The following is a 14,041-nucleotide window of genomic DNA, read 5'->3' as shown; positions in this document are numbered from 1 at the left end:
GGAGTGTACAGGCTAATCTGAATTCCCCAGATAAGCCTCCACCTCAGGCGGCAGAGCTGGGAATCAAACCCGGTTCCTCCAGATTAGATACACGAGCTCTTAACCTCCTACGCCATACTGCTAGAGAGAATTAAAATGTCCCCATGTTTCATCTCTGGAAATTAATTTTGGAAATCATCCTGGTTAAGTCAGAATCCAGGAGACGCAGAAGGCAGGACCTATCTACCGGAATTACAACGGATCTCTGAACTGGAGGGATCTGCTCCCCTGTACTTGGATAGTGGACTCTGAAGCATTATACTGGAGATGGTCACTGTACAATATCCAGTGGTGGGATCCAAAAATTTTAGTAACAGGTTCCCATGGTGGTGGGATTCAAACAGTGAAAGTACGTCAGTGCCAATGAGGAGCTGGAAGGGGCACTGACAGGGGTGCTGGCAACCTGGGCATTCGAGAGTGGGGCATTCCTGGGCGGGGCTGTGGCTTTTTAAAAAATAAACAATAAATACATATTTATTTAGTTTTTCTCGCCCCCCACCCCCAACTCCAGCTGAATAGTATGGGATGCAAGAATGGTACCAGATTTCATCTCTGCCTTCTCCACTTTAAAGGCTCACTAAGTAACTGAAAGTAACTGGGAATTTTTTCTCTCTGCTGAAATACTTCTGCCAGGAGACCATACTGAGCTGGCAAGACAGGGTTTTTTATTTGTCGCCATATTTTCCTTCTTAAAATAATCTGCTTAAACCCCAGCCCCACGATGTCAGAAGCCTTTGTTTGTGTTAGGCAATAGGGACTAGATAAATGCTCTCAGCACATGCTCAGGTTTTCTTGCTTTCATCACCAGCCCTTCGTGCTAGCTGGACTTGGATCAAGAGACCTGGGTCTGAATGTGCTGAATATCCATTTGTCACTGATTTATTTTTTCACTTGCTTCTTTGACAGCCTGTCTTATCAATGGGGGCCCATCGTTCTGTTATCTTCCATTTTATGCTCACAACAACCCAATTGAGAGTTGTGTGACCACCGCAAAATTACCAGTGAGCTTCTGTTGCAGAGTGGAGATTCGAACCTGCATCCTCCCAAACCTCATCAGCCACTCTAACTGGTATTCTATCCTGGGTTGTCCTCAGATTGGCCAGGAATCCTGGAAGATTCCTGGAAGAAGGGACTGCTGAGGGAGTGTGGTGTGCAGAAAGTAGTTGTGAATTCCCTGCGTTGTGCAGGGGGTTGAGCTAGATGACCTTTGGAGTCCCTTCCAGCTCTAGGTTTCTATTATTAATAGATTCTCACGGAAATATATTGTCTCAGTAAACTTTTCAGACTAGGATTCAAGTCTGGATTTCAGGATTTCAGATCTGGATTCAAATCCCACCCAGTCAGGAAAAGGAGCCTCCTCCCCTTCTAACTTGCAGAAAACCCCATTCCGCTAGGAGGCGCGTCAGTTCAACACATCAATCGCCCGGTTTCAAGGAGAAACTACAATTCCCAGAATCCTTTGCAAACCCACCCTCCAGTGATCCACGGGGCCGCACACCTCTTTAAAGCGCTCCGGGCTCGCCTTTCGGTGCCCGCGGATTGGAGGGTTTGGAAGGTGCAAGGGGGACTTCTGGACCCCCGATTGGCTGTCCCTGTGGCAACAAAGAGGCTTGGGGCGGGGACGCGGTGGGGAAGCCCCGCCTCTCTATTGTGTTCCAAGTTCTGGCCAAAAGCTTGGCTAGGCGAGTGAAAGAGGCGCTGGGGCCGGTGCGCGCAGCAGACTTGCGCGCATCCTATGGGGATTTGGGGGAAGGTGGAAAAACTGCAAATTTCTTGCAAGGGGGTGAAAAATGCAAGGAGGTATTGAGGGTGCAAACTGAGTTGCGCGTTGCAAAAAGACACGATCTCTGGATCCCAGTGGCGCGAAGGAGCCCCGTTCCAAGGTCCCAGGTGGGAAAGTGAGCTCCGGAGCGGAGGGCGAGCAAGACGCGCGGTTGCAGCCGGCGGCGGGCTGGTTGGGGCACCTGTTGATGGAGCCGGCTACCGGAGCGCAGAGCCTGGCCGGGAAAGCGGAGACCTCCCGGGGAGAGGGCATAGCAGAGCGGAATCCGTGCGCAGGTAAAGCTCTCCGGACGCCTGGGTCGCCCCCCTGGAGTGGGTCGGAGAGCCAGAGCTTTTCTTGTCGGGTCGCGTCACTTCCTAGCTCCGAGGAAGTGTTGCCTAGTGGTTGGAGCAGCCCAGGTTTCTTGGCGTCCCGGACTGATACATTGCAGGAGTTATCGGGGAGGGAGTGTTGGAAAATCGCTGGCTTTCTTTCTCGTTTCGGGCGGGATTGCGAACGGGATCTTGGGGCCCAAATACCAGGACTGTGGCGGGGGGGGGGGGGTCCCTTTGCCTACTCTCAGGGGAGGCAGAAAGAATGCAGCAGTTTGGGTCAGAATGCAACTGCAACTCTGCCCGGGAGTTTTTAGAAAAAAAGAAAAACCAAAAGCTCCCTGGCTACTTTTTCCAGGAACAATGTGCAGGCAGTGGAGTCTAGTGGTGAGAACTAGGAGGTCTCTGGCCCGGATTCTGGCCTCTGGGACAGGCCCTTATTCCATCTTAGAGCAAAATAACTGGATCTTGGGAGTTGCTCGGCTGGACACTTTTGCAGGGATGGAAGGGAAGACGGAGAGCTGTATTGGAGATGCCTCGAAGCAAACTGGGACTTGGTAACCCAGGGCTAAACTGTTCCCAGGACGTTTAGGACAGTCAGCAGTTGGGGGCACACTGCTGATTGTTTAGGACAGTCAGCAGTGCGTCCCCAGGAGGTGGCGCCCAGGGCTCCAGCCCCCCTGTACACCCCCTAGCTACACCACTATCAGAACAGAGACTTGTCTGGGTCTTGACGCTGTATCTAATTTGTGATGCAATACACTGGCTCATACCCAGTGTCCCAGTGTGGTGCTTTGGCCGTTTGACAGAGCGAGACACAAAATGGATCGTTCATCGTAATCTTTATTAGCCTCAGCGGTCATTCTCATTGCCTATTTTTTCCCTCTTGGCCAGAGAAGGTGGAGGAAGTGGTAATTCGTCCGTTAAGCCAGCGCATGAAGAGTGCTGGCGCATCTGCTAAAAGAATCAAAAAGAGGCATCTGAGGCGGGAGGTTTGGAACTTTTCCAGTTGTAGCCCGCGAAAGCAGATGGAACCGTGGAGTAGGCTGGATGTTTTCCCGCGGGGATCAGCCAGAGGGAAGCAGGATAGGCTGCGCTCTAGTCTGGAGGGATTTCACTGCTCCGAGAATCGTTTGATTTGTTTTCATCCCAAGTGCCTGAGTAGAAATCTTGTCCCCTGCCAAGTATTGGGTTTGGCAGTTTGGAGGTGTGGTTTGCATGCAAAGAGAGGGTGGTCTGCTCTTTCAGACAGTCATCAGCGATTTTAAAAAAGAAATCCCCTGAGCCGAATCATCAAAGCTATTATAGGCTGCCGTTCTCCCCTTGCAAATCAAGTTACTTGCCAGTGCAAACTTTTTAAACTAGTCTCCCCAGCAGAACGTTATCCCTTTTTTTATGTATTTCTTCATTTTGCTTCATTTATTGTTCACTTCCCTTGCTGAGACTCAAGACGGGTAACAAAATCATTAAAGCGTGTAAAAAGGACCAGTATAAATATCAGCGTATATGCCCACCCTTGTACTTTAGTCACATCATGAGAAAACAAGACTCACTAGAAAAGACAATAATGCCAGGAAAAATAGAAGGCAACAGGAAGAGAGGAATCATAGAATCATAGAGTTGTAAGAGACCCCGAGGGCCATCAAGCCAACCCCTACAGGGCAGGAACACACAACCAAAGCACTCCAAACAGATGGCCATCCAGCCTCTGTTTAAAAACCTCCAAAGAAGGAGACTCCACTACACAAGACAAGACCCAACATGAGATGGATTGACTCTATACAGGAAGCCACGACCCTCAGTTTGCAAAACTTGAGCTGAGCTGTTGGCGATAAAATGTTTTGGAGGCCATTAAGTCATAGACTCGCCGTGAGCTGGAAGCAAGCTGGTGGCACTTAAAATGCACACAATATGTGCAATAATAATAATAATAGCTGGTATTATCCCCTGCTTTTCTGTCCTATATGGAGTCTCAAAGTGGCCTATAATTGCCTCCCCCCCCCCAATAGCAGACAGCTTGCAAGTTGGGTGGGAATGAGAGAGTTCAGAGAGAACTGTGACTGGCCCAAAGTCTCCCTGCAGGCTTCGTGCGGTGGAGTGGGGAAATGAACCCAGTTCTCCAGGTTAAAGTCCACTGCTCTTAACCACTTCCCCGTGCTGACTCTGTCATGTAATAAAAATGGATCACACTGCTTGATAACAATGTAGAAGATATTACAGTATATCTACTGAATATTTTTCATGGATAGTTAAAGCTGCATGAAGCCTGAGAAAAGGAGAGACCACTCACCCCCCCCCCCCTTCCAAGTTCATGAAATATCCCTGCCGGGTCACCAGGAGGGGATCCTTTACTGGCCCCAAGCAAACAGGTGACCAAGCCTGAATTTTTCTTAAATTACATAGTACAGACAACAGAACTGAATGGGAACCTTTGAGAAGTGAATCCTCTAATATGCATTTGTGAAAACCCCACCTTGGCTGTTGTAGCTGCTGACAGCACAGTGGCTAGAAAAGCCACCGATGCAGTATAAGAAAGAGAGAGGTCTCTGCCCCAAAGAGCTCACATTCTAAATTTCTAAACAAATTGGAAGGGGAGGTGGACTCAAAGTCAGCTTTGGGTTTGTTTCGCTTTTGGGCTACGCTGCTTTTCGCCTCCCAAAAAATTGGCTAGCAAGGGGATTTTTAAGTGCTGCAAACTAGTGCAAATACCCAAAATATGATGTTGGTGAAAATTCTGGTCCAGGCATGATGGAAGAATGTGGAAGAGAGCTCAGCTGAAGTTTGACCCAGCCAAGATGGAGGAGTCCTTGGCTGCCACCCCTTCTCCTTCCAGCCTTATCAGTTGGTAGAGAGAAGGAGCGTTTCCACACGTGAGGCTTCCATTTTGTTCCCCATTTCCCAGAATTCTGTGTTTCTAATGAAATGTATGTGGTACGGTTTGATCCTCCTTTCCTTCCCAGAGCTCAAGGCAGCGTGCATGATTTTTCTCATCTCCATCATCCTTACCACAACCCTGTGAGGTTGGCAGAGAAAGAGATTGCTCTGTAGCCATCCAGCAGGCTTCCCGGATAGAGTAGGGGTAGAAACCTGGGCCTCCCAAATCCTAGTCTGAGCCTCCAAGTCAGGGATGCTCGACATTTTTGAGCCTGTGAGCACATATGGAATTCTAAGGCACGGCAATAAAATGGCTGCCACAAAATGGCTGCTGGAGGAGGCGGAGCCAGCCACAGAATGATTGCCATGGCTTAAGGAGCAGCAGTGGCGTAGTGGCTAAGAGCAGGTGCATGCTGATCTGGAGGAACCGGGTTTGATTCCCCGCTCTGCCACTTGAGTTGTGGAGGCTTATCTGGGGAATTCAGATTAGCCTTCGCACTCCCACACATGCCAGCTGGGTGACCTTGGGCTAGTCACAGCTTCCCGGAGCTCTCTCAGCCCCACTCACCTCACAGGGTGTTTGTTGTGAGGGGGGAAGGGAAAGGAGATTGTCAGCCCCTTTGAATCTCCTACAGGAGAGAAAGGGGGAATATAAATCCAAACTCCTCCTCCTCCTCCTCCTCCTCCTCCTCCTCCTTCTTCTTCTTCTTAACTTTAGTTTTGCTGCTGGATTGTGCACACCTTTCCCCTTAAATATTTACAAGGAGCGCCTTGTGTTAATCCGACTGTGAACAAGACCCCAGATATTTCAGAACAACCGGGCTCAACAGAGAAACCTAGTTATGGATCAGGGAGAGGGGATCAGCTAAATTCTGAGGGGACTGGGTACCATTATTGGTTCCTGCAGCATGGCCTTTTCATTGATTTATTTGACATGTCACCCCGCCCCGTCCCAGTCAATCCAAAGGAATGAGACTTTGCTCTTTAGACAAATACCCCGGCACCAGCAACTGTCAGCCAGGCCAAATGTTGCCGGCTGAGATCCATCTGAGAGTTACAGACCGCCCGAGGGAGTCTGTCACCTACCCTGAGTCTCAATACGAAAGGCAGATGAGAAATGAAGTAAGCGAATCAGTCAGTCAATCGAAAGGTCCTTCAGGGACACCCGACAGAAGAATAAATTTGGCACCTGAGCGATGCGATCGGAAAGGGTTTTCTACAATCTGGCCACCGTGGCCCTCACAGCCACGTGCCCTGTGGATGACAACCCCCCCCCCCCGCCCTTCTGAAGAGTACCCAAAATAAGGCCACGCCATCTGTCCTTCCTGGTGTCACTTTTGCCTGCAGTGCAAGACGACCCAAGACGTGTTGGCGTGTGGAAGGCAAAAGGGGCCTTTCTTGATGGAGAAAATGAAAGTATTGGGTTGTTGAACTTTAATCAGAAGGAACGGTTTCGCTCTGCCTCGAACTGCTCCAGATCTACCAGAATCCCAGCACCAGCTATGGTTTTGGTATTCATTTGAGTTGCCCCGTGGAGCCCGATAAATATTTTCAGCTGGTGTGCTCAGGCTTTGAAGAAAAAGACGCCCCTTCCGCACACGCAAAATAATGCGTTTTCAAACCACTTTCACAACTGTTTGCAAGTGGATTTTGCCATTCCGCACAGCTTCAAAGAGCATTGAAAGCAGTTTGAAAGTGCATTATTCTGCATGTGCAAAATGAGCCTAGCTTTCCCTCTTTCTCTTTAACCTGAATAGACTTCAGGTCCATGGAAGATAGGTCTCAAAGTGACCACTAGAAGAGCTGGATTGATACCCCTCCACACTTTTATCTCCTGTAAGGAGACTCAAAGGGGCTTACAAACCCCTTTCCCTTCCTCTCCCCGCTACAGACACTTTGTGAGGTAAGTCAAACTGAAGAAGTTCTGAAAAACTGTGACCGGCCCAGTCACCCAAATAAGGCTCATTCCGCACATGCAGAATAATGCACTTTCAAACTGCTTTCAGTGCTCTTTGAAGCTGTGCGGAATGGCAAAATCCACTTGCAAACAGTTGTGAAAGTGGTTTGAAAGCGCATTATTCTGCGTGTGCGGAAGGGGCCTAAGATGTAGGAGTGGGGAAACAAATTAGGTTCATCAGATAAGACTCTGCCTCTCATGTGGGGGATCGGGGGATCAAGCCCGGTTCTCCAGATTAGATCCTCCTCCTCTTAACCACTCCACCACGCTGCTCTTAACCACTATACCACTAGCAATGATACCCAAAGGGAAGTTCTGCATTCAGAGACGGGAAACCTTTGAATTGCCTGAGTTTGGAGGCAACATCAAGAGAAGGACCGCTGACCAGATATAGTGCTCTTTTTATGTTCTTAAGGCTTGCCTGCCTTAAATTAAAGCCAATTTAACAAGAAGAAAAACGCACACCCAAATTGCTGCCTTCCCCGAGGTCTCTCCAGCAGTGGGTTTTGCACACACCAAATGGGATGAAACAGGCAGAGAGAACCACCCATGTCAGCGTGAGTTTCAGCCGCCTGGAATCTGCGTGGAGTATATTTCCAGGACACGTGTGTGTTTTTAGTTTACACACACTGTAAAAATTGGATGTGACAGCAGGAGGAAAGAAGTCACGTTCTCTGAAGGTGAAAAGAGATGGTGGAGGAGAGTCTCTTGGTCTTGCTTTCATAGGGGAGTCTCAGATTAAGAGGGGAAACCCTGTATGTCAGGAAGGTGAGAAGGGGTGTGTGTCTTTGCTCCAAATGAGGGGCAGTAGCTCAGTGGCAGAAATTCAGCTTGGCATCCTTGAAGGTCCCAGGCTCGATTCCCAGCATCTACAATTAAAAAGGAGTAGAAGAAGATGAGTTTGGATTTATAACCTGCTTTTCCCAATTGAAAGGAGCTTCAAAGCGACTTCCAAACTCCTTTCCTTTCCCTTGAAGTAAGTGGGGCTGAGAGAGTTTGGAGAGAGCAAAGGCCAAAGGTCACCCAGCAGGCTTCATGTGGAGGAGTGGGGAATCAAACCCTGTTCTCCAGGTTAGAGCGAACTACTATATCTTGCTGGCTCTCTAGAAGAAGAAGAAGAGTTTGGATTTATATCCCCCCTTTCTCTCCTGCAGGAGACTCAAAGGGGCTTACAATCTCCTTGCCCTTCCCCCCTCACAACAAACACCCTGTGAGGTAGGTGGGGCTGAGAGAGCTCCGAGAAGCTGTGACTAGCCCAAGGTCCCCCCGCTGGCGTTTGTGGGAGAGTACAGGCTAATCTGAATTCCCCAGATAAGCCTCCACAGCTCAGGCGGCAGAGCTGGGAATCAAACCCGGTTCCTCCAGATTAGATACACAAGCTCTTAACCTCCTACGCCACTGCTGCTCCTAGTAGGTGGTAGATGTTGTGAAAGACATCAGCCTGAAACCCAAGATAGCCAGTGCCCATCTGAGAAGGCATTATTGGCCTTGATGGACCACAGGTCTGTATCAGTATAAGGTGGCTTACGTGTGTTCATGTGAACACCTTTGCCAGCGCTTCCAGATGGGTCCAAGAAAGGGCTAAGTTTCCTGGGACCTTGTATTTCCAAAGACATGTGAGAAAAATGAGGTTGAAGTGATGGTGAGAAAGGGGAAGGCAAGGGCCGGTTTTAAAAAAAGCTTTCTTGTCAAGTGGAAGCTCTCTCGACGTAGCAATTTGCCGCAGCCTTGCTCCAAAAGCCCAAGAGTGTGTCCATTAATGCGCCGGTATAGAAGAAGCATTAGCGAGAGCCAGGCAGATGGATTCGCAGGAAAAGTGGGACGTCTATGTGATGGTTTGGGAATGATGGTCAGAGATTGGTTGGGATGTTATGTATTTTTTAAAAACTCCCATCAATTTCTCTGGCTTTTTGAGATTCAGATTTGAGCTGTGATTCAGATTAGCCTGAACACTCCCACACACGCCAGCTGGGTGACCTTGGGCTAGTCACAGCTTCTCGGAGCTCTCTCAACCCCACCTACCTCACAGGTGTGGCAGCTGTTGCCTTGAAGGGGGAAGAGGAGGCAAGAGGAGATTGTCAGCCCGCTTTGAGTCTCCTGCAGGAGAGAAAGGGGATCATAATCCAAACTCTCTCCTCTTCCTTCCTCTTCCTCTTCTTCAATTCTTGCTTCTTAACTTGACTAGCAACAGTGGCGTGGGAGGGTTAAGAGTACTCGTGTATCTAATCTGGAGAACCGGGTTTTGATTCCCCAACACTGCCACCTGAGCTGTGGAGGCTTATCTGGGGAATTTCAGATTAGCCTGCATGCCTCCCACACACGCCAGCTGGGTGACCTTGGAGCTAGTCACAGCTTCCTTGGGAGCTCTCTCCCAGCCCCACCCACCTCCCACTGGGTTTTTTTTTTGTTGTGAGGGGAAGGGGCAAGGAGATTGTAAAGCCCCTTTGAGTCTCCTGCAGGAGAGAGAAAGGGGGGGGGATACTGCAAATCCCAAACTCATGCCTATGCGCCTGCTTCCTTCCTCTTCCTCTTCTTCTTCTGCTTCTTAACTGACTAGCACAGCAGCAGTGGCTAGGAGATTAGAGCTCAACTCTAATCTGGAGGAACGGGGTTTGGATTCAATGCTCTCACCACCACTGAGCTGTGGAGGCTCCTCCTGGGGAGTCAGGGCAACCTGTCCTGTCACACATGCAAGCTGGGTGACCTTGAGCTAAATGTCCTCTGCTTCCTCGGAGCTCTCTTAGCCCCTGCCACCTCACTGCAGGTGTTTGTTACAGGGAAGAACGGGGGTGCCAAGCCTTGAGTCTCCTGGGGAGAGAAAGGGGGGATATAAATCAAATACTTCATGCTGCTAGCCTAGCAAAAACTCTCTTCCTAAGAAAAGCTTTATCTTCTTTCCTGTCTTTTAATTTTTCCATTCCCTCACAACATTAACTGAGGCTTGGATGTCCCCTTCCCTAACATTTCACTTTTTTTTTTTTTTTGCAAAGCTGGAACTTCCTCAATAGTCCTGTCTGTGATCCAATGCATACAATTATTTATGTATAAACCATTTTATAAAACCTATCCAAGGGAGGAGCCATTGTGGTGTAGTGGTTAAGAGCAGCGGATTCTCGAACCAGGTTCGATTCCCCTCTCCTCCACATGAAGCCTGCTGGGTGTCTTTTGACCAGTCATGGTTCTCTCTGAACTCTCTCAGCCCACGCAGAGGCAAGCAGTGACAAATCGCCTCCCATGATCTCTTGCCTTGAAAACCCCCTGACCTCTCAACTGTGACTTTCTGGCACTTCCCACCATCACAGCTGAGGGAACCTACCCGAGTTGTTGCCTGATATTGCAGAGAACGTGCATGCATACATACGTGGCATCCAGAAGTATTTTAAAACGTGCGCATTGCAGTGCTCTAGTTCTAATTGAGGAAGCGACCCGGTGTCATTTTAGATTGCGTCTGAGGGTTGCATGTGGAAATACTCTGTCAAGTGGGGCCCAGGCCCTGCCGGACTTCACAGTTTCACAGGGCTTGTAAGATGGATCTCTTCTGCCAGACTTATGGTCAGAGGTGGGATCCAGCAGGTTCTCACAGGTTCCCGAGAGTAGGTTCCTAATTATTTGTGTGGGCCGAGAGGGGGTTACTAATTGGTGATTTTGCCACGTGATTTTTTGCCTTACGTTCGCCCCTCCTCTCAGCGCATGGGAACTTGAAGCAGTTCTAGCAGGAGGTGCACTGCGCGCATACAGCCTGCGCCTGCGTGCATCTCGCTTTCCCACCTGCAAAGGACTCAACGCGCGGCTTGGCTGCGTCACTCTTATACAGCTGGCCGCCGCAGGAATGCCCTCCTGCCCCCCGTCATGCCCCGCCCAGCCCCCGTCGTGCCCCACTGTTTGAATCCCACCACCATGGGAACCTGTTACTAAAATTTATGGATCCCACCACTGCCTATGGTTGAGAACTACACCATTTCCCCTTACTTTTCCTCTTCCCTATTTCCCTTCTCTCCCCCCCCCCCTTTCCTCTTCCCTTCTCTCCTTTATCTTCCCCTCTATTTTGGTTTTATGGGGCTTCTTGAGTTTGTTCCATCTCCCTCCGGTTGTTTTGGAGAGCATGGATATGTTGAGTAGAAAACACTGTTGTTGGTTTTAATGTTTTATTACGTGGATTTAATGTTTTATTATTTGGGTTTAATGTTTTATTATGTGTTTTATTATGTGCAAGATGTCCTTGTCCCTCATGGGGAAGCGTGACCTAGAAGCCAAATAAAATAAATAAAATAATTCATTTTGTTTTCCTTTATAGCTGGTATGTTGGGGACAAGTCTTCCTCCAAGGCCCCTTCTGCACATGCAGAATTAATGCACAATCAACCCACTTTCGCAACTGTTTGCAAGTGGATTTTGCTATTCCGCACAGTAAAATCCAGCTGCAAAGTGCACTGAAAGTGGATTGAAAGTGCATTATTCTGCATGTGCGGAAGGGGCCCATGACAGGCAGATTTTTCCATGTGTGTATATTCTGGTGGAAGCACAGACAACTGTATTATGATCCCAGCCTGGTGTAGTGGTTAAGAGTAGGCGGACTTTAATTTGGAGAACTGGGGTTGATTCCCTGCTACTCCACAGGAGTGGTGGTCTCTTATCTGGCGAACTAGGTTTGATTCCTCACTCCTCCACATGAAGCCTGCTGGGTCACCTTGGGCTAGTCACGGTTCTCTCAGAACTCTCTCAGCCTGACCTACCTCACAGGGTGTCTGTTGGACAAGGAGCTTGTAAACCGCCTTGAGTCTCCTTACAGGAGAGAAAGGTGGGTCAGGTATAAATCCAAACTCTTCTTCCTCTGTGATGTGGTACAGCCCAGACTCACATTGAACCCCCTCAGTGCCAGACAGGGTATAGCCTGGCATGTCCCAAGCGTAATTCTGGGAGGCAAATCTTGAGTTAGTCTCTTTGGCCGGCGTAATATGTGAAACGGCGCTGAATATGTGAACTGACGGATCCTGAGCTGGCTTATTCACGCTTGCACATTCTCTCATTTGAGGCAGCAGCTGTCTAGTGAGAAACTAGTTGGCTGTGGGAGATTTGAGAATTTTGACCAATTCCTTTTGCTTTACTTCTCCTGGCTTTGGTCGGACCAGGTTGATTACGCTGAGGGTTGGAGCAGCAGTGACGTAGTGGTGAAGAGCAGGTGCACTCTAATCTGGAGAACCAGGTTTGATTCCCTGCTCTGCCACTTGAGCTGTGGAGGCTTATCTTGGGAACTAGATTAGTCTGTGCACTCCCAACACATGCCAGCTGGGTGACCTTGGGAGAGTCACAGTTCTTCGGAGCTCTCTCAGCCCCACCCACCTCGCAGGGTGTCTGTTGTGGGGAGAGGAAGGGAAAGGAGCTTGTAAGCCACCTTGAGTCTCCTTACAGGAGAGAAAGGGGGGATATAAATCCATATTACCCTGTTTCCCCGAATATAAGACATCCCGTGAAAATAAGACGTAGTAGAGGTTTTGCTGAAGTGCAAAATATAAGGCATCCCCCGAAAGTAAGACATAGCAAAGTTTTTGTTTGGAAGCATGCCCAACGAACAGAACACAGAAAAATAAGACATCCCCTGAAAATAAGACATAGCACATCTTTGGGAGCAAAAATTAATATAAGACACTGTCTTATATTCGGGGAAACACGGTACTACTCTCCTTCTTTTCCTCCTCCTCTTTCTTCTGGGGAGTGCTTTGAAAACCTTGGACTTCTTTCTTGTGAGAAATTCATTGAGCTGGTGAAAGAGTAACTGGGCATATGTGGTGAACCCGCGGGGAAGCAAATGTACATATGGGCTCCTGTGGGCAGGTCCATCTGGACTTTTCATAATTCTTCCATTTTTGACATTCTGCTCTACAGACTTTGGCTCGTGCTGAGGCCGACTGTGGCGGGAGAGTGTGGCTGCCGGATCTTCTGTCTCCAAAAAGGCATTTTCTCTCTGGGAGCCCCGGAATCTATACTTTTCAAAGGGCGCTGCGGGGATGAGAAATAGAGGCTGGGCTTCAAGCTACCGTCGCCGGAGGCCTCGAACACTGACCAAGATCTTCCAAACGGCAACCATCTCGAGTCTCACAGCCAACCCGAGTTTGCGTTCCATCCCGGCACTACCGCATGTGTAGGACTTGACGGCTCCGTGGATCAGCAAAGGGACGCATCTGGGCCGGGCGGTGCTGTGCAGGGTCTTGCGTTGGCAGCTGTGCTATGAATTGGTGTTTATGGACTGTCTACCTCGGCCTGGTCTGCAGCAGTTTCGCTGAGGGTAAGGCCGTGTGTCTGGGGTGTCACTCGCGGTGTGGGGGTGTATATAAAAAAATGCCCAAGCATAAGGTGACCAGATGGTCACCTTTGTGAACCGGGACGGGGGTAGGCAGCTGCGTGCGCACAGCCGCAGGAGCGCACGGCCTTCTGGGGCGCTGCCATTTCCCGCCCTATCACAGGGCGGAAAACAGCAAGGCCCAGAAAGCCGTGCTCCTGTGGCCGCACACGGGGGAGGCTGCCGCACTGCCTTGCACCCCAGAAGGCAGTGCGGCAGCCTCCCAAAAAGCAGGACAATTGAAATAACCCGCGGGACGCGGGACAAATTGTTTGAAGGCGGGACTGTCCCGCCAAAAACGAGACGTCTGGTCAGCCTGCCCATGCAGCTGTATATGATTCTGCTCCCATGATAACGATTGGTTTCAGTTTCACTCATACTGGTGATTACTCCTTCGCCCTGTTCTTTGGTTTCTGTCTCTCCTTTCACAGCTCAAAAACACGAGCATTCCCTCGCTCTTGTTCTTTAGCCTTTGGCGAGGCTCTGTTAGAATTGTGCACATTTCGCTGTCTGAGAGCTTTCAGTAGGTCCCAGTGGTTATGTAGTGGTTAAGAGCAGGCGGATTGTAATCTGGAGAACTGGGTTTGATTCCCCACTGCTCCACCTGAGTGGCGGAGGCTTATCTGGTGAACCAGATGTGTTTCCGCACTCCTGTGTTCCCGCTGGGTGACCTTGGGCTAGTCACAGTTCTTCGGAACTCTCTCAGCCCCACCTGCCTCACGAGGTGTCTGTTGTGGGTAG

General features: G+C 49.6%; 1 protein-coding gene across 3 annotated transcripts in view; it reads left to right on the top strand.

Moving 5' to 3' along the window:
- The first annotated feature begins 1,603 nt into the window (after nt 1-1,603).
- The window catches only part of IGSF9 (immunoglobulin superfamily member 9), a 104,166-nt gene continuing 91,728 nt past the window's right edge, over nt 1,604-14,041 (top strand). Inside the window, exons 1-2 of one of the 3 annotated variants that reach the window (XM_048511811.1) lie at nt 1,604-2,097; nt 12,847-13,246. In XM_048511811.1, the coding sequence (XP_048367768.1) occupies nt 13,189-13,246 (58 nt within the window). In that variant the 5' untranslated portion in view covers nt 1,604-2,097; nt 12,847-13,188. Of the gene's footprint in view, nt 2,098-12,846; nt 13,247-14,041 lie in introns of those variants that run through there. The other 2 variants (XM_048511802.1, XM_048511822.1) reach the window with 2 other exon arrangements.

The sequence above is a fragment of the Sphaerodactylus townsendi genome, linkage group LG01, assembly GCF_021028975.2.
Source record: "Sphaerodactylus townsendi isolate TG3544 linkage group LG01, MPM_Stown_v2.3, whole genome shotgun sequence".
Lineage (NCBI taxonomy): Eukaryota > Metazoa > Chordata > Lepidosauria > Squamata > Sphaerodactylidae > Sphaerodactylus > Sphaerodactylus townsendi.
Note: the sequence above shows the minus strand (reverse complement) of the source record. Positions and strands in the feature narration are given on the sequence as shown.